The sequence below is a fragment of the Sminthopsis crassicaudata genome, chromosome 2 (genome assembly GCF_048593235.1).
Source record: "Sminthopsis crassicaudata isolate SCR6 chromosome 2, ASM4859323v1, whole genome shotgun sequence".
Lineage (NCBI taxonomy): Eukaryota > Metazoa > Chordata > Mammalia > Dasyuromorphia > Dasyuridae > Sminthopsis > Sminthopsis crassicaudata.
This window is the reverse complement of record NC_133618.1, coordinates 440,043,201-440,063,583: the sequence shown is the minus strand read 5'-3', so window position 1 is coordinate 440,063,583 and position 20,383 is coordinate 440,043,201. Positions and strand designations below refer to the sequence as shown.

Below are 20,383 nucleotides of genomic sequence, written 5' to 3'. Positions count from 1 at the left end.
ATACAATTATCATGCCACACAAGGAAAAAAAAAAAGAGAGAAGCAAAATAAAATGCAAATAACAACAGAGAGTGAGAATGCTATGTTGTGGTCCACACTCAGTTCCCACAGTCCTCTCTCTGGGTGTAGATGGCTCTCTTCATCACTGAACAAGTGAACTGGTTTGAATCATCTCATTGTTGAAGAGAGCCACGTCCACCAGAATTGATCATCATATAATTTTGTTGTTGCTATGTACAATTATCTCCTGATTCTGCTCATTTCACTCAGTTCATGTAAATCTCTCCAGGACTTTTTGAAATCATCCTGCTGGTCATTTCTTACAGAGTAATAATATTCCATAACATTTATACACCATAATTTATTCAGCCATTCTCCAACTAATGAGCATCCACTCAGTTTTCAGTTTCTAGCCACTACGAAAAGGGTTGCCACAAACATTATTGCATATACAGGTCCCTTTCCCTTCTTTAGTATTTCTTTGGGATATAAGCCCAGTAGTAGCACTGCTGGATCAAAGGGTATACACAGTTTGATAACTTTTTGAGCATAGTTCCAAATTGCTCTCCAGAATGGTTGGATTTTTTCACAATTCCCCCAACAGTGTATCAGTGTCCCAGTTTTCCCACATCCCCTCCAACATTTAGCATTATCTTTTCTGAGAGGTGTATAGTGGTATCTCAGAGATGTCTTAATTTACATTTCCCTGATCAATAGTGATTTGGAGCACTTTTTTATATGGCTCAAAATAGTTTTAATTTCTTTATCTGAAAATTATCTGTTCATTTCCTTTGACCATCCATTGGAGAATGACTTGAATTATAAATTTGAGTCAATTCTCTATATATTTTAGAAATGAGACCCCAAAGAGACCACAAAGGAGAGAAAAGGGAGTAAAAAAGTTTGTGGCAGCCGCTTTTGTAGTGGCCAGAAACTGGAATCTGAGTGGATGCCCATTAGTTAGAGAATGGCTGAATAAATTGTGGTATATGAATATTACGGAACATTACTGTTCTATAAGAAACCGCCAGCAGGATGATTTCAGAAAGGCCAGGAGAGACTTACATGAACTGATGCTGAGTGAAATGAGCAGGACCAGGAGATCATTATACACAACAACATTAATATTATACTGATGAATGTGACTCTTTCCAACAATAAGATGATTGATGCCAGTTCCAATAATTTTGTGATATAGACAGCTATCCACACCCAGAGAGAGGACTATGGAAACTGAGTGTGGATCACAATATAGCATTTTAGCTTTTTTTGTTGTTTGCTTACATTTTGTTTTCTTATTCATTTTCTTTCTTTTTTTTTAATCTGATTTTTCTCGTGCAGTATGATAATTGTGGAAATATGTATAGAAGAATTGTACATGTTTAACATATTTTGGATTACTTGCTGCCTAGGGGAGGAAGTGGGGGGAAGGGAGGGAAAAATTTGGAACACAAGGTTTTGCAAGGGTAAATGTTAAAAAATTATCCATGCATATGTTTTGAAAATCAAAAGCTTTTTTTTAAAGAAGAAAAAATAAAATAAACATAAGAGAAATATTAATAAGAAAGCATAATCCTGAACAGAAAACAACAACAACAAACAGACATGTAATGAACTGAAAGACTTTCAGTTATTTGTGACAGCAACAGCAAAACTAAGGAAAACTTTGACATAGAACAGTCAGGAGAAGTATAAAGTAAATATTAAGGACCAATTATGAGTATCTCAATAAGATCAAATAATTTACTTCTTATTTATAAAAATATTATCAGTTCTTTTATGACTCATTTTTTATTTGGGTAGTTTGAAAGAAAGGCTTGGGCTGGGCTAAATATGATGGAATGATTCTTAAAAATAACACTGTAGAAAGAGATAAAAATGAGAAATTATACAAATGCAACAAAAAAGGAGAAATTTATACAGAAGAAGCTAGGAGTGAGGAGAATGGGTAGTGCTAAAATCTTACCCTTATCAGGAACAGGTTAAAGAGGGAACAATACACACACACACATATGTATGTGTGTGTATATATATATATATATATATATATATATATATATATATATATATATATATATACACATATACCTAGAAGAGTATTCTAAATTCAGAAAGAAATAAGAGAACAAATGGATAGGATGGTGAGAGGGGATAAGGAAGAGTTCTTGAAGTGGTGGATAGGTTAAGGAATAGGAGGACAAAATAATGGATAGAATTAAAGCAGAGGTGTGAGGAAAGATAGGATTAGTGTGAGAAGGATAGTGCAGAAAAATAGGAAGGAGGAAAATATAAAACAAGTAATTTTTACTTCAAATGTGAATGGGATGAACTTATTTATAAAATGAAATCTGATAGAATGAAAATTCAAATTCAACAATATGTTGAAATGCTATGAAAATGAGGAAATGCTACAAAAATGAAAGCTACAAACATAGAATAAAGGTTAAGAGTAGAATTATAATGTAAAAAAGTAGAAGTACTAATCATGATCTCAAACAAAGTTAATGCTAAAAAAGACTTATTCAAAACAGAAAAATAGGGAAATTACACTTTGTCAACCATAATATTCAATATTGTTTTAGATCACTTAAAATAAATAACTAGACAATATAAAATACCTTAGAGTATACCTGCCAGATACAGAAACTATATAATTATAAACACAAAACACTTTTTATACAAATGAAAATAAATCTAAATAATCAAAGTCATATATTGTTCATGGATAGGTAACACCTATATAACAAAAAAAATGATAATTTTATCTAATTAATTTATATTATGCCATACCAGTTAAATTACTAAAAAAAATATCTCACTGACTTAGAAAAAATAATAATAAAGTTCATTTGGAAGAACCAAAGACCAAGAACTTAAAAAAAAAAAAGGGAGAAAAAAATGTAAAGGAAACAGATTAATAACAAGCCTTAAGCCATTATAAGATGTTTTTATTGCTGTTGTTTGTCCTTCCTTCTCAAAGAGATCTCAGGGAGGTGATGCAGTGACATGCAGATGAATTTAAATGAGGTAGGGCTGTGCAAGGTCGCCTGCCTCACTTTCTCCTCCAGAGCCATCCGAGTCCAGGGGCAAGATATAGATCAGAATGACTGGAGATAGGATGTAGTGAGAGACCTTGGCCTTTATAAGCTAGTCTTTTACAGATTTCAGTTTGAGACAATGCCCAATCAGTGATTAAGGGTAGATAAGAAATGAGGCAGAGAATGGCCTCTTTTACCTAGCTATAAGGTGAAAGCATTGTTAAAGTATAAAATGGGTAATTTTTATTATTTTATATTAAAAATTTCTTGTATAAATAAAATGTATGCAGCCAAGAATAGAAGGAATGCAGAAAATTGGGGGAAAACTTCCATTAGACAATTTCTCAGATAGAATGTGATTGGATTGGAATGTTGCTGTGGTGTAGGAAATGATGACCTGATTGATTTAGAAAAAACATGGAAAGACTAAGACTTATGAAGAAAGATACTATCTGCCTTCAGAGAAATAGATGCCAAGAGGAAATAGTTTTACATATATGTATCGGTGTGTATGTGCTTATATGTTTATTTTTATAAATATGTATATGTGTGCTTAATTGTAGCCTTCTTTGGGCAAGGGGAAGGAGGGGAATAAAGTAAAAAGTTCCCACCAAAGAACAAAAAAAAAAAATCTATAAGGAAGCAAAGAAAAGCTAGACAATTTTGAAAACAACGTATAGTGTAACAAAGATAGTTTTTCTTGAAATGGATATTAATTTGCATAAGTTATATAACATGTTAGATATATGTGTTACATTTGTTCTATATATGCATCACTGATTGAGAAATATTGTTATTGCTTTGGACATGTTCCTATGTAAATTTTTCTTCCAAAAGTGATGAGTACGTATTGTCTTTAACCTCAATTCTGGCTAAACCTATTTGAATGGCAGTGAAACTTAAAAAATAAAACCAAACTGTAATGTTCACTTGAATTGATCTCTTTATATGACTGTACAGTTAAAACTAATCCCAAAGAATTGTTTAATGTGATTATGACTCTCTGTATACATAACTAGCTATCATGATCAAAAATATACAGAATATTTTATAACAAATCTGTAGCCATTCATAAAACCTTTGTAGACTATGAGTCACCAATAAAAGGTATTGCAAATAAAAAGATTATGATTCATTAATGAAAGTCAAAAAAAAAAAGAAATGGATATTAATTGCTTTATATTGGATCCTCTCATGTTCTGTTGTATACACGGTGATTTTTTTTCTTATTTTATATTTACATTTTAAATAAATTTTAAAACATAAACAATAAAAATTAAAATAAAATAAAAATAATAGTCAGGTGGTTTTTTTCCCCCCCAGAGGCAATTGGGGTTAAGTGAATTGCTCAGTGTCACACAGCTAGGAAGTGTTAACTGTCTGAGGTCAGATTTGAACTCAGGTCCTCCTGACTTCAGGGCTGGTGCTCTATCCACTGCACCACCTAGCTGTCCCTCAACATTCATTTTTGTAAGACTTTGTGTTCCAAATTTATCTCCCTTCCTTCCTTACCTCCCCCATCCCCAAGACAGCAAGCAATCTGATATAGGTTAAATATGTGCAATTCTTTTAAACATATTTACATAGCTGTCATGTCATGAAAACTCAGATCAAAAGGGAAAAAACCATGAGAAAGAAAAAATAAATAAAAAAGGTGAAAATACTATGCTTCTATCCACATTCAGTCTCCATAGTTCTTTCTTTAGATGTGGATGGTATTTTCCATCCCAAGTCTATTGGAACTGCCTTGAATCACCACACTGTTGAGAAGAGCCAAGTCTATCACAGTTATTATCACATAATCTTCTTATTACTGTGTATAATAATAAAAGCTAGTTGGTTTTTTTTAGAGGACTACCTCTGGAGACCAAGGTCAGTTATCAACCTTGGGATATCCCAGGGTTTCTTGAATTCTCCCATGGGTTGGGGTCAACCCCCATCTCCTCCTATCACTCTAATAATGGCTTCCTTTCATATTATTTTCCTGCTCTACTCCCAGTCTGGGATGCTTCCCTTCAGGGTAAAAATTCCTGGTTACCTAGCAGCTCTGATCTGGATCATATTATTGATTTTGTGATGTCACAGAATCTCTCAGGGCTCTTCTTTCTTGATCTATCTGCTGACTTGACATCTTGACCACTTTCTCCTCTTGGATACTCTCCTTTCTCCTTTTTTGTGACATTGCCTTTCCTAAATTTACCATCTGATTATGCTTCATCAGTCTCCTTTTGCTGGTTCATCATCCACATTATAACCCTATATGGTGTTCCCCAGATTCTGTCCTAAACTTTTTCTCCTCTATTCTCCCCTTTGATAACTTCAGCAGCTCCCATAGGTTCAACTCTTAATGAAATTGAGCCTGATTTGAAATGGAGTCAAATGGAGCCTAAATCTCCAATACTCATAGACTCTCACAGCTGGACAAGACCTCAGAGACCACTTTGTTCCTTACTCAGTTAACAGCAGAGGAAACAAATTCCCAGCGTCAGAGCAAAGGCTAAAATTTGCCTCCTCTGTTATCATAAGGCCCCCTTTCCCACCTCCCAACATGAGAAGGGAAGGGCAAAACCCAAGCCTCTTACTCTCTTGCCGCCTCTCAGCATGGTGTGTCCCCAAGAGAACCAGGGAGAGAAGGAGAGGACAAGGGTGGTGCGTTTCTAGGAATGCTTCCTTTCCCCCCATCTTGGTGACTTCTTTCCTTCAAAACTTTGCCCAACCAACCTACTTCAATTATCCCAAAGAGTAGAGCTGGGAGGGAGATAAAAACATTGAACAGGACAAGTTTAAGCATCTATTCCTGGAGCAGTCCACCAATATTAGGTGATGGGTGATGAACGAAGTGCAAGCACCCAGCCTGGAATCAGCAAGACCTGAATCCACTTGCCAGCTGGTCAGATTATTTACCCTCTAACTGCCTTAGCTTCCTTATGTGTCAAATGGGGATCTTAAAAGCATCTACCTTCACGGGGTAATTAGGAGGATCAAATCACATATTATTAAATGCTTTATGAACCTTCGGGAAGGGACCAAGTATTTATTCACCACTTACTGTGTAACAGGCACTATGCTAAGTGCTTTACAAATTAACAATCTGGAGGAGCAGATGCAAAGATCAGTAAATCCTGGTCTGTGCCATCATGGACTTGGTCCAACCATATCATAGACAGCACCCAATGCAGTCTGTTGTGCTGGGGGTGGGAATGGGAGCATAGAAAAAAAATGCAACATATGTACAAATAACGGAAAAAGGAATGAATACAAAATGACATGCCTCCGAAACATGTTAGAGTCTTAGCAGAGGCTTATTGGATGGAAAAGGAACATGGTGCAGAGGATTTTATATTTATATTTATTTAGTTAGTCTTTAAGGTTTTTGAAGAGGTATCTAGATAGCTGAACATTGATTCTGGAGTCAGGAAAACCTAAATTCAATTCCCATCTCAGATACTTCCTAGCTGTGTGACTCTGGGCAAGACACTTAATCTTGTTTGCCTCAGTTTCCTCATCTGTAAAATGAACTGGAGAAGGAAATGATAAACTATTTCAGTGTATCTTTGCCAAGAAAACCCCAAGTGGGGTCACAAAAGAGTTGGATATAACAGAATAATACAACAAATGAAGATTTGCAAAACACTGTACATTTGATCCCTGTGATAAACTAGAGAGGTTGGTGCTCAATTAATCCTGTTTTACAGTTGAGGAAACTGAGGCTAAGAAGTTAAGTGACTTTGCTAAGGTTAGGAAGGTAGGAAGTTATCTGAGGCAGGATTTGAACTTGAGTATTCTTAGCTCCAGGATCAGCACCCTTATCCACCTGTGCTATTTGATGCTTCTGAGAATCCTGATTCTGCTATTTATAATCTGTGTGATCTCAAGTAAATTACTTTTCTTTCCTTAATCTCATTTTCTTCACCTGCAGCATAAATTAGCTGGACTTCATGCTTCAAGGACCCTTCTAGCTCTAAAGCACAGGATCTTATGAAGGAAACTTGGTCTGAGAGTGGGAGACCTGAGCTTTAGTGCTCCCACTAGCTCAGTAAGTGAGACTGTAGAACTCATTGCCCTTTTCCAAGCCTTTCTCCTCTCTGGTCAAACGAGAATTACACATGCCTTGGCTGCTTCCCAGGGGTGGCGTTGAGATTAGATGAGATAGGGGAAATGAAAAAAGACAGAAATGTAATAAAGCTGCAGGTTGTTGTTATAAGGAAATCGGGTAATTTTAAGGGTAATATGTCCCATAGTGCCTTCTTAGAGGAGTGAATACTTTGGGAAATTTCTCACAATGGGGAGACCTTTCTTCTCAGTTCAATATTGATTATCGGTGACAACTGGCCAGACACATCCGACACCAGGATCCCAGGCCTTCCTGGGCTAAAGCATTGCACTTGGCCTGGGCTGAGGACCTCATCCATGTATTTTGAGGTCCCTCTGCCTCAGTGATCACTGGGTCCTAATTGACTCCTCTCCACCACCTTTGGTTTGCTGACCACCAGCCCTGGGGTTGACTTTGTTTGTTTTAAGGGTAGGGATGGTTGAACCTGCAGGGCGAGTCTGAATGACTCAGAGCTGGAGGGGCCAAGGAAGGAAGGAGGAAGGGGCTAAATAGGAAAAGGAGATCTTACCTGAGGAGAAGCAGGGATCCCTCATCATGGCCCTGGAGGTGAAGGTGCAGAAGGTGACAGGGCTTCCTGGAACCCACGAAAGACAAGTACAACTCAGCTTCCGAGGTGAGGAGGAGGAGGGATTAGGAAGCCTAAGCATAGGAGGATGGAGATGGCTGGAGGGACTACATAAGTCTCTCTTCTACCCATCCCAATCCTTGCCGTTCTTCCTCCCTAAATTCAACTGCTTTTCACCTTGGAGCATCCTATGGTTCTCATCCCCGATTCCACTGCCCAGATATTCCAAGGAGTGAAGGTGGGGGGTGAGGAAGAGAGGATGATGGGGAAAACTTGGGTTCTTAAGTAGGGGGGTGTAGGGGAGGTAAAAGGGGGAGAACAGACTCAGGAGAGACCAGGAATTCATTAATTTGAGTCACAATACAGGTTTTATCCAGAAAACAAGGAGGATTCATTGTGGCCATGAAGCTGATATTGGTGAGGTCGGTAAAGGGAGTACCATCAGTTCTGGGAGCATTCAGTCTTGGAGGGGCTTAGTTCTGACTTTGGGAGGTTCAATTCTGGACTTGGAGAAATCAGTTCTGCAGCTGGAGATTAACCTGGGGGTCAGGGCTCACTCAGTCCCTGGTCGTGGGGGTGTCAGTTCTGCAGCTGGAGATTAACCTGGGAGTCAGGGCTCACTCAGTCCCTGGTCCTGGAGGTGTCAGTTCTGCAGCTGGAGATTAACCTGGGGGTCAGGGCTAGCTCAGTCCCTGGTCGTGGGGGTGTCAGTTCTGCAGCTGGAGATTAACCTGGGGGTCAGGGCTCGCTCAGTCCCTGGTCCTGGAGGTGTCAGTTCTGCAGCTGGAGATTAACCTGGGAGTCAGGGCTCACTCAGTCCCTGGTCCTGGAGGTGTCAGTTCTGCAGCTGGAGATTAACCTGGGGGTCAGGGCTCGCTCAGTCCCTGGTCCTGGGGGGAGCCAGGCCCCTTACTGTGTTCTCCCTTCAGTTTTTTCGGTGGCCCCATTATGGGTCCCTGCTGGCTCAGGAGTTCCTGTCAGTACAGGTGGTCAACTGCAGCCGGCTCTTCAGCCCTAGGTGAGTTGGTGGCCTGAGAGGCAGCCCAATGAGAAGGTTAAGGAGACTGAGGGGCCTGAGCGGCTTAAGGATTCTAAGAAAGTAAAACCATGCTATAAGGGAAGTGGTGGGAGGGGCTGGGAAGTGGGAGGACCCAGAGGACTGAGGGGCTGAGGGAAGTGAGGGGAGGCCAAGGCCAGGCATGGCTCACCCAGGGCCTTGGCAGGATCCTGGGAACGCTGGTGATCTCCCTGCAGCACTTGCAGAGTGTGGGGCATCTGGTTTTGAAAGAGGCCCTGGTGGACAGGAACCAATGCTTGTCCCGGGTAAGTGTCCTTGCTTCTGGACCCTGGAGACTGGGGGCTCCTCACTTTGGCTAGGGCTATGCTTCTGAGACTGGGCAGGTGAAAGAAAGAAGGAATCCATCCTGCCTCCCCTAAAGAGGGCCCACCCTTTCCCCCTCATGACTTGGGGCATCAAGGATTGGGGTCCCCAGAAGTCCCTGTTAATCCTAAGAGATATAATATATAAAGAAATAGTCCTGGAGTTGGGAAAAACCTAAATCTGAACATTAATTAGCTCTATAGCTCTGGACAAGTGACTTAACTCTGCCTCAGTTTTCTCAACTGTAAAATGAAAGTAATAGCTCCTGCAGCCTAGGTTGGTTGGGAGGATCAGAACAGGTATAATTAATTATCTCTTACTCCCCTCTTGTTCTTCTCCTCCCTTTCCTTCCCCAGATCCAGGTAGAGTTAGATCTCAGATACCATCCTCCTGATGGTGCTGCCGGAGCTTGGTCTGAGGAGGACTTTTTGTCTCACACCAGAGACAGGTATTCCTCCCTTAGCCCATCCTTACCCACCTCAGATCCTTTCCCTGGATCTGAAACCCCTAAGATTTCCCAGAAACACTGGTGGGGAGGGTGGTGGGGCAAATGCTTCTGGACAGTAAGTGCTTAGTTCTAGATTTTCCCAGATTCTCACCAGCTAGGTGGATGTGGATACCTTTCTCAGTGTTCTCTGTATTTCTCCTTCACTAGCTCAGATCTGACCATCCAGAATGTGGGCTTCCAGGAGCTGGAGTGAGTAGATAGGAACCATGGAGGCTCAAAGCTGGGTGACAGGGGAAGGGGTCGGGGTGTGGGGTTGCCTATGTTAGTATCCTTAGTTCCCTCTAAATCCCCTGTATTCTCTCAGTTCTCTCAGCCTCTCGGGCTGTGGGACATGTGTGGTGAGAAATGACAAGAATTTGTGATCCCAGACCCCAGGTATCAGGTGGGCTGGATCGTCGAGCTGTTGCATTGGGCCAAAGGTTAGCTCAAGGCCTGGGCCCAGCACAGGAAGAGGAAGATGATGAGTGGGATCTGGAGGAAGAGCCTGAAGATGAAATCTCAGGGGTTGTGTTCAGCCCCATCAGAAGGTGACTCCTGGGCAGATGAGGTTGAGAAGGGCCGGGCAGAGAAGGTGGTCTTAAAGAAGAGGCTTAAAGTCCCCCTGGCAGAGACAGGGCTCACACCAAAAGAGCCTGATAATAGAAAACAATTCATACTGAAGTGCCAAATGAGTAGCTCAGGAATTTGGGCAGACTTCAGGAGGCATCAGTGTTTAACTTGATTCTCAGTGCATGGGTAGGCTTTGGACTGACAGACTCAAAAGTAATCTCTCAGACACCTTAGAGGGAGGGAGAAGATACTGTGTAGTTTGGGAGGATGGGCTCTCAGCCCCCCAAACTGGAATGACACCCTATTTTTTGCAGCCGAGCCAGAGACATCTCTAGAAGAGACCCTCACCAGGTGCCCAAAGCCCAGGCCTTCCAGGTACTGAATGGGGGGAAGAGAGGGGGAGAATTTGGACCCTGCTTCCCACGAGGCTTTCATAGGACACCTGCTCCCTCCCCCTTGCAGACAGCCCCACATCTTCCCTCACACCCTGAGCCTCCCCAGAGCCGCAGGGGCAAAGTTTAGGCTGCCCTTCTCTCCTTCAGGTCGGTGTCTCAGTTCTCGAGGCCCAGAAACTGGTGGGAGTCAACATTAACCCTTACGTGGTCGTGAAGGTGGGGGAGCAGCGCCGAGAGACTGCCAAGCAGCGGGGGACCAACTGCCCCTTCTTCAATGAGGTGTCTGGAATGGGAATGGGAGACACAGGGATACAAAAGGAGGGGCCCAAAGATCTGGACCAGGCAGTAAAAGCTCTTTCTACAGAGAGGGGCTCTAGGTATCCATCCTCTCTTACTTTGCTCTCTGTTTTTCAGCATTTCTTATTTGAGTTTCACGAAACCAGGGAGCGTCTGCGCGAAACGCTGCTGGAGATCTCGGTGATGAGGGCGACGCTGGGCGAGTGGGGCTGGGCTGGGCAGGACTAAGCGGGGTCCCTTCTCTTGGGACTTACTCCCCTCCCACGCTTTCCCCCTCTCTCCCAGGTGTTCCATTCTCAGACACTTCCCTTTCTGGCCACCCGGATTGGCACTTTCAGAATGGACTTGGACATCGTCTGCGAACAGCCAGGTACTGGACCCCTCTCTTCCCATCACATTAGTATCCCACAGATACTAATGCCCAGTCCTGGACTGTCTCTGACCTCTCCGCGGATCGATCAGACCTTGAACCCTTCCCCGACCAGGACACTGAGCCCCCTCAGTCTCCTCCCTCTGAGACCCTACCACCAGTGCAAAGAGCCTGCCAGCTGGGCCCCTCTCTCGGGTGACCCTGAACCTGACAGGGGCTGGGACAACCGGAAGCGCACACTCAGGATGTTCCCATTTCCCCACAGACAGTCACTTTTCCCAGAAATGGGCCGTGCTCCACGATCCCCAGGACACCCACGCTGGAGCCAAAGGCTTTGTCAAAGTTACCCTAACTGTGACGGCTCGGGGAGAGCTGACCCGGCCCTTACCTCCCTCTCCTCCAGGCCACAGTCCTGATATTGAAAAGTAAGGGTAAAAACTGGGGAAGAGGGCAGGGGTGGCTGAAGGAGACAGGGCCCGAAGGGGCCGGGACTGAAAGAGGATTGGATTAGGGATTTAGGATTTTTAGGGAGCTGTGACTTGTCCAGCTTCCTTCTTCTATGCTCTTTCTTGTGTCTCCCCATCTAGGAACCTGCTTCTGCCTAGGGGATTTCCAGCTGACCGGCAGTGGGCCCGGCTCAGTGTCCGATTATACCGGGCTAAGGGTCTCCCTGCTCTTAGCCCTGGACTCCTGGGCGGCTTGGCCCGTGTTGTGCGAGAGCCGCGAGTGCTAGTGGATCCTTACATTAGGGTGTCCTTCTTGGGGCAACAGGTGAGCCTGTTCCTATTCCAACTCCCTCCCTTCATCCCCCATCCTCTCAGAGACAAAGCTCCCATAAGAGACTCCGGGGTGAGCCAGATGCAGCCCTCCAAGCCTTCTTTCTGCCTCCACCACTGCCCTGCCTCAGCCCCCATGCTGCATTCTCCTTGCCCACATGCCGATGCCAGTCAAAAAACACAACTGCAGGGGGAGACTTCAGTGCAAAGTGAGACCACGGATCCTGAATGGAACGAACAGCTGAACTTCGTGGAGCTGTTTCCACCTCTCACCTCCCGCATCCGTCTGCAGCTGATGGACGATGCTCAAATGGGTGACGTGCCCATTGCCACCCATGTCCTGGATCTTAGGCAGATCTCCCACCCAGGCCGTGCTGGTGAGCCCCCTACTCCTTGTCCCCAAAAGATCCCACGGCTCCAGAAACATCCGGAGGCATTTAGATCTAGAGTTGGAGGCCATCAAACCCAACCCCCTCATTTTACAACCGAGGAACGAGGTCCTCCAAAGTTAAAGGACTTATACACCCCTTAGCAGGCGTTTGATTTGAAGGCTTCCTGTCCCCAGGTCCTGTATCCCATTCAGGACACTACAACATACCACCAGATTCCTACCCAGCACACTGGGAAGTTCTTAATGGAGGCCCTGTTCTCCCTCCTACCCCTCCTTGCCCTGAAAGCATATCCCAGACTTATCCCAGCACCCCTTTTCCGGGAGTGTGCCCCTCAACCTCCTGGGTCAGGAACACTTCCGTCCACACTGACTGGCATCCCTTGGTCCTCTCTCCGCAGTGGGGTTTAAGCCTACCTTTGGTCCCACCTGGGTTCCTCTTTATGGGTCTCCCCCAACTGGGGGACTTCGGGATAGTCTGCATGGCCTCAACAGCGGCCAAGGCCCAGGTGTGTGGTTCCGAGGCCGCCTGCTGCTAGCTGTGGGGCTGGAGATGTTTGGCAGTGGGGCCCGTCCCGAGCCCCGCCAGGTCCCACAGGGTTCCAGGATGGCCCAGATCACCAGGAAGAAGAAAAAGGGCCGGAAAGACCGGGGTCCAGCCAAGGAACCAGAACAGCCAAATGTCACCCAGGATGGGCCAGAGCTGCCCAGTGCTGTGGAAGTGGAAGTGGAAGAACTGTATCCGCTGCCTGAGGTAGGGGCCTAAAACAGCAGGTCTTGGGCTAGGGCCTAAGAATTGGGGTCTTCCTTTCCTTCCTGGCCCTGGAAATTTTCCCATGAAGAAGATGAAATCTCTGGTAGGAATAACAGTAGCTTTGATTTATACAGCACTTTAAGTTTGTTATTCAGTTGTATCCAACTCTTCCTGATCCCATTTGGGGTTTTCTTGGCAAAGATACTGGAGCGGTTTTGCCGTTTCCTTCTTCAGCTCATTACAGAGGAAACTGAGGTAAATAGACTTCCTCTGGCACACAGCTAGGAAGTCTTTGAGGCTGAATTTGAACTTAAGGACATTCTTATTCACTGCACCACCTAACTGCCCTGCTTTAAAGTTTGCTTTATAATCTCACAACAACCTAGGGGAAGTAGGTGGTATTATTATCTCCATATTTTAAACAAATGAAGAAACTGAGGTAGATAGTGTATAAATGAGTGCTAGTAAATATTCAGGGTCACACAGTCACACAGGGTAACACAGTTAAATATCTGAGAGTAGATCTGAACACTTGTCTGTCTACTGTGCCATCTAGCTGTCTCTTTAAGGAAGCATTTTAAAATGGAAATTATTCTAAGGGAAGGTAGCCCTGAAAACCATTATCACTGTGGGCGATACCTTATTAGTTTATTAAAGTTAGTTTGTTAAACATGGGATCACAGGGCTGGAAGGGACCTCAGAGGTCATTGACAGATGAGGAAACTAAGGCCAGAGGTTAAGTGGCTGTAAGTGGTGAGAAATGGGATTTAAATTTGGATCCTCTGATTCTAAATTGACTATCTTGTCAGTGCATCATGCTGCCCTTTGGGGAGCCTCTGTCTAAGGGGTAGGAGGTGAGGGTAAGAGAAGATGACGTTAGCAAATAGATCTCTGCAGGGAAGGGACTTGTGACCATGGAAGTGAGTGCTTGGCAGGAAGTTCAGGAGGTGGGAGAAGGGTCCTGGAGGGGACAAGTTCTGCCAGCTTAAATTACGCTTCTGCAGTGGTTCCTGTTCCAATGTCTTGTCTTCTCGCCATTACCCAGCAAGCTTTGGCTGCCCAAGAAGATTTTCTGCTCTTTGCCGTTCTTTTTGAAGCCGCGATGATTGACCCTTCTGTGGGCCCCCAACCCATCAGCTTTGAGATCTCCATTGGTACAGTATCTGCCGGCATGTGCAGTCCGGGCTGACTTCTCTAAGGCACCCCGAGGTGGATCCTCGCCCGGGGGGATCTGAATCATGGGCCTTATGGAGGTGATGGAGGGTCACTTGAGGGAGATTAGGGCTGTGGTCACTCTGGAATCTGAGCTACGGTCAGTGCTGGGGATGGGGCAGCCCCAGGGCTTTGAGTCAGGATCGCTGCTGCTTTGCCAGGCAATCACTGGGGCTTCTGAACTGTGCTCATTCTGGGGTAGGAGGGGCTGGCCGACAAGAGGAATTGCGGAGCCGAAGATCACAGGGCAGAGAAGCTGAGGCTGGAGTCACGATGGATGTTCAGACCAGAGAGACCCAGCCTCTGCTGGAATTAGACCCAGAACCGGAGACCAGTCAGGGCCTAGATGAGCAGGGAGGACCTGGGGAGCTTATGGGAACTCCGGGGCTGCAACCAGAGCCCATGGAGGGTGATGGGTAGGTCCACGGGACTGGGGCAGGGATCACTGAGTTCTGGCAAGGCAAGTGGGATCCAAAGATGGTCCTGCTGGGGGTGGAGGGGGAAAGGTGAAGGTACAATAGCCTTCACCTCTGAATTTGTCTAGGCCCTACCTTTGCCTGCCCCTTCGATATGAGAAGCCATGTATTCATGTCTGGAGTCGCTGGGAAGACCATACTTGGCGCCTTCAAAGCAGCAATTGCATCAAGAAAGTAGCAGAGAGACTGGTAAGGGCAGAGCCACAGTGGGGAAGAATGCTGGAGATGGGGTCCCAGAGAAGGGAACCATGAAGGTCTGGGAGGGAAGGGTGGAGGGAGGAAGCTGGACCTTGGGGAGGAGGGTCCAGTGTCCAGGTCTCCCTTTTCCACTGTTTCTGCAGGACCAAGGGCTGCAGGAGACAGAGAGGCTGCTGAAGAGGCCAGGACCGGGGGCATGGGTACGGCTGCGGCAGGCCCTGGAGGAACTGGTGGCTGGGAGCAGGTGAGAGGGCTCCAGGGTTCTGTGGCCCAAAATGGGCAGAGGATTGTCCTAAAGTCACACAGCTAGTCTAGCACAGCAGGCTGGAGCACTTGAGGGCATTTTTCTCCCCTCCTTCTTCCATTATGGCTCATCATAGCTTGTTGCCAGTTATGCTGGCTTTGTTCCAGAGCATTTTCTCCCACTGGGACCAACCAAAGGATCATTTATTTAGCACCTACTAGATTCCAGGAGAAACAAGGACAAAAGTCAAACAAAACAGTCTCTGCTTTCCAGAAGCATATTATAGAACTATCTAGAGTAGCAATTCTGGCCCTATTTACACTCTTAAAAGTTATTGAGAGACTCTTCTCCAAGAGCTTTTGTTTATGTGGGTTTCATTTATCAATGTTGACCGAATTCAAAATTAAAACATCTTAGTATTACTAGGGAAATAGAATTTTTTCATTTAATAGTATTTTATTTTTTACAATTACATGTAAAAACAGGTTTCAACATTCACTTTTGTAAGATTTTGAGTTCCAAAATTGTTTTCTTCCTCCCTTCCTTCCTTTCACCTCCCCAAGACAGCAAACAATCTGATATCGGTTATATATGTACCAATATTTTAAACATATTTCCATACAAGTCATGCTGGGAAAGAAAAATCAAAACAAAAGGGAAAAATCACAAGCAAGAAAAAAATAAAATGAAACAAAAAAGGTGAAAATATTGTTCTTTGATCTGCACTTAGTCTCTATAATTCTCTCTGGATGCAGGTGGCATTTGGAATTGTCTATTAGAATTATTTTGGATCACTGTATTTCTTAGATTACTGTATTTTTTTTTTTTGATCGCTGTTATTTCTGAGAAGAGCTAAGTCTATCTATTACTATATGCAATTTTCTTCTGGTTCTGTTCACTTCACCCAGGATCAGTTTATAGAAATCTTTCCAGACTTTTCTGAAATCAGCCTATTCACCATTCTTTAGATGGCATTTTATTTTTCCAAATACATGCAAAAATAATTCTCAGCATTCACCTTTGCAAAACCTTATGTCCAAATTTTTCTCCCTCTCCTTTTCTCTCCTACCTTCCCAAGATGAAAGCAATCTAATGTAGGTTAAATGTGTTGAATTCTACATATTTCCATATTCATCTTGCTAAGCAAAAACAAAAACAAAAACAAAAACAAACAAAAAGCTCCAACAGATCAAAAGGAGAAAAAAAAAAAAAACACGAGAAAGGGGAAAAAAACAAACAAACAACAAAAAGGTGAAAATCCTATGCTTTGATCCACATTCAGTCTTCATAGTTTTCTCTGGATGCGGGAGGTTCTTTCCATTCCAACTCTATTAAAATTGCCTTGAATCATCTCATTGTTGAAAAGAGCCAAGTCCATCACAATTGAGAATCACATCATCTTGTTGCTGTACAATGTTCTCTGGTCCTGCTCACTTCACTCAGCATCAGTTCATGTCTTTCCACACTTTTCTGAAATCAGCCTACTCATCATTTCTTATAGAACAATAATGTTCTGTTACTTTCTATACCATGGTTTGTACAGTGATTCCTAATTGATGGGCCTCTACTCAATAGAAGAATCATTTTGACCTTGCAGCCTGCCTGAAGGATCTCTAGCACCACACTCTGAGAGCCAGTGATCTAGGGACCATTGTCCCACCCCCTCAGTTTAAATGAGAGAAAACAGGCCAAGGGAGAGAAACACAGGCAGAAAGCATCAGAAGTGGAATTTGAACCCAGGTCCTCTGAATCTAAGGTGGTGTAGTGAATAGTGTCCTGGGCTTGGAATCAAGAAGATCTGAGGTCAAATCTAGCCTTTAAGCTTCTAAGTCCAGAGTTAGGTCCCCTTTCTACTGTGCAGAGTAGCCTTGATACCCTTTTAGGAAAGAATCTACACTCTTTGATGCACTAAAACTAGAGGAGTCAAGGAGGCCAGTAATTGAACTAACCCAGTTTTAGAATTCAAGGGCAGCAAGGTGGTTTAGTGGATAAAGCACTGGGCCTAGAGTCAGGAGGACCTGAATTCAAATTTGACCTCAGACACCTCGGAGCTGTGTGACCCGGGGCAAGTCACTTGACCCTGTTTGCCTCCTTTTCCTCATTTGTAAAATGAGCTGGAGAAGAAAATGGCAAATGACTGTGGTATCTTTGCTAAGAAAACCCCAAATGGGGTCATGAAGAATCAGAATGACACCAAACAAATAATGAGCACCAATGTTATATAGTTCAACTCTTCTCTTTATTTTTTTCCTTCAGGGATCATTGGACTTTTTCCAAAACAGAATTAACAGCCAATGACATTTTAAAATTACAGGATACAAAGCTTATAGCACTCCAAGTTATTTTCTTTTACTGATAATCCCTAAGACTCTCTTTACTTCCCTTACTTCTTACCTCCACAACTCTCTCCCTAAAGTTTCTATGACCTCCCTGGCCTTTCCCCACAAACTCCCATAGCCTCCCTGATCTCTCCTCATGATTTTTATGGCTTCTGTCACTTTCTCTTGTAAGGAGTGCTAATCTTTTGGTCACCCTGACTTCTCCACATGGACCTCTGTGACCCCCCCCCTTATAACCCTGTAACCTATAACTCCTTACCCCATGCTCCCCATACCCAGGCAGTACTGTCGGGGAGCTGAGCGAAGGACAATGACCCGGCCCAATGCCCTGGATCGGAGCCGCAGGAAGCTGCTGACACATAGCATGGTAGGCAGGAAGGGGAAAGGAAGAGAGGGGAAAGGTAGGAGGGGTGACTCTTTGGATCTGTCTGTCACTTAATTGACCTTCATGTCAGCACATGGCATCCTCCCCTACCAACAGCTTGAGCCCATCTCCATCCCTGTCTCTCTCTGTCACTCAGGCTGTAGCTGCTCGGCAGGGCCTGCGTCTCCTAGGAGGGATGAGGCCCAGCAATGTGGACCAGAAAGTGATACTGGCTAAGAAGATACTGGCCAAGCTAAATTTCCTCTTCCAGGAGGTAAGAGAACCTGCCCTGGGTGGGAGGGGGGGAACTATCTTTTCCTAATTATTATGACCATAAAAACAATAGCTCTTTCTTATTGTATTTTATGATTTATAGAGTATTCACAAAAACAAGGTGAAAGAGGTTGTGAAATGTTATCTAACCCATTATTATAGGTGAAGAAATCAGGATTTAGAGAGAATAACTCAGCCAGAGTTACAACACTAGTGTCAGAGAGAACTGGTGTTTGAACCCCCATCTTTTAACTCCTCAGGCCTTTCCTTCCTTCCTTCCTTTCCTTCCTTCCTTCCTTCCTTCCTTCCTTCCTTCCTTCCTTCCTTCCTTCCTTCCTTCCTTCCTTCCTTCCTTCCTTCCTTCCTTCCTTCCTTCCTTCCTTCCTTCCTTCCCTTCCTTCCTTCCTTCCTTCCTTCCTTCCTTCCTTCCCTTCCTTCCTTCCCTTCTTTCCTTCCCTTCCTTCCTTTCCTTCCTTCCTTTCCTTCCTTCCTTTCCTTCCTTCCTTTCCTTCCTTCCTTCCCTTCCTTCCTTTCCTTCCTTCCTTCCTTCCTTCCTTCCTTCCTTCCTTCCTTCCTTCCTTCCTTCCTTCTTTCCTTCCTTCCTTCCTTCCTTCCTTCCTTCCTTTCCTTCCTTCCTTCCTTCCTTCCTTCCTTCCTTCCTTCCTTCCTTCCTTCCTTCCTTCCTTCCTTCCTTCCTTCCTTCCTTCCTTCCTTCCCTTCCTTCCCTCCTTCCTTCCTTCCTTCCCTTCCTTCCTTCCTTCCTTCCTTCCTTCCCTTCCTTCCTTCCTTCTTTCCTTCCCTTCCTCCCTCTCTCCCTTCCTTCCTTCCTTCCTTCCTTCCTTCCTTCCTTCCTTCCTTCCTTCCTTCCTTCCTTCCTTCCTTTCCTTCCTTCCTTCCTTCCTTCCTTCCTTCCTTCCTTCCTTCCTTCCTTCCTTCCTTCCTTCCTTCCTTCCTTCCCTCCTTCCTTCCTTCCTTTCCTTCCTTCCTTCCTTCCTTTCCTTCCTTCCTTCCTTCCTTCCTTTCCTTCCTTCCTTCCTTTCCTTCCTTCCTTCCTTCCTTCCCTCCTTCCTTCCTTCCTTTCCTTCCTTCCTTTCCTTCCTTCCTTCCTTCCTTCCTTCCTTCCTTCCTTCCTTCCTTCCTTTCCTTCCTTCCTTCTTTCCTTCCTTCCTTCCTTCCTTCCTTCCTTCCTTCCTTCCTTCCTTCCTTCCTTCCTTCCTTCCTTCCTTTCCTTCCTTCCTTCCTTCCTTCCTTCCTTCCTTTCCTTCCTTCCTTCCTTCCTTCCTTCCTTCCTTCCTTCCTTCCTTCCTTCCTTCCTTCCTTCCTTCCTTCCTTCCTTCCTTCCTTCCTTCCTTCCTTCCTTCCTTCCTTCCTTCCTTCCTTTCTTCCTTCCTTTCCTTCCTTCCTTCCTTCCTTCCTTCCTTCCTTCCTTCCTTCCTTCCTTCCTTCCTTCCTTCCTTCCTTCCTTCCTTCCTTCCTTCCTTTCTTCCTTCCTTTCCTTCCTTCCTTCCTTCCTTCCTTTCCTTCCTTCCTTCCTTCCTTCCTTCCTTCCTTCCTTCCTTCCTTCCTTCCTTCCTTCCTTCCTTCCTTCCTTCCTTCCTTCCTTCCTTCCTTCCTTCCTTCCTTCCTTCCTTCCTTCTTTTCCACCTCTTTTTTTTTTTTTTGGTCTTTCTCTTTCCCCCTTACAAATGTTATAAATGTTCTTCCTTTTTCAATTGGTAAACATTTATTTTCTTCCCTCTCCCTCCCCTCCCACCCCACTGAAACTGGGAAGTAGGGAGAAAAAGAAAAGTTTCGGGAACAAATATGTATTATCAAGCAAACCAAATGTGTATTCTTCCACATGAGTACCATTCCTTGCCCCTGGTCCCTGCAGTGTTACCTTTGCCTATCTCATGGTCTCCTGACTTCTTTTGGCCAACCACCTCTCTCCCAGATGTGTTGGTTTGGATGTTCAGTGGGCGGCGGCGTGTGGCCCTTGCTCGGGTCCCAGCCCAAGATGTGTTATTCTCTGTGGTAGAAGAACGTGGACAGGACTGTGGTCATGTCCAGAGCCTCCTGCTCACTGTGGGAGCCTGGGGACAAGGCTAGACCTGGAGGGAAGCAGCGGGTGGGTGGCCTGGGGTAGGAAACGGTGCAGAGGTG

General features: G+C 44.6%; 1 protein-coding gene across 1 annotated transcript in view; it reads left to right on the top strand.

Moving 5' to 3' along the window:
• The first annotated feature begins 7,686 nt into the window (after positions 1 to 7,686).
• LOC141552890 (fer-1-like protein 4) overlaps positions 7,687 to 20,383 on the top strand; it is a 33,166-nt gene continuing 20,469 nt past the window's right edge. Inside the window, 22 exon segments of the mRNA XM_074284813.1 lie at positions 7,687 to 7,765; positions 8,084 to 8,139; positions 8,647 to 8,735; positions 8,941 to 9,040; positions 9,455 to 9,546; positions 9,754 to 9,795; positions 9,975 to 10,133; positions 10,470 to 10,530; positions 10,698 to 10,829; positions 10,965 to 11,027; positions 11,133 to 11,217; positions 11,483 to 11,642; positions 11,805 to 11,988; positions 12,184 to 12,370; positions 12,783 to 13,135; positions 14,181 to 14,289; positions 14,550 to 14,763; positions 14,892 to 15,012; positions 15,165 to 15,265; positions 17,884 to 17,971; positions 18,126 to 18,261; positions 20,175 to 20,305. Of these exon segments, the coding sequence (XP_074140914.1) occupies positions 7,687 to 7,765; positions 8,084 to 8,139; positions 8,647 to 8,735; positions 8,941 to 9,040; positions 9,455 to 9,546; positions 9,754 to 9,795; positions 9,975 to 10,133; positions 10,470 to 10,530; positions 10,698 to 10,829; positions 10,965 to 11,027; positions 11,133 to 11,217; positions 11,483 to 11,642; positions 11,805 to 11,988; positions 12,184 to 12,370; positions 12,783 to 13,135; positions 14,181 to 14,289; positions 14,550 to 14,763; positions 14,892 to 15,012; positions 15,165 to 15,265; positions 17,884 to 17,971; positions 18,126 to 18,261; positions 20,175 to 20,305 (2,742 nt within the window).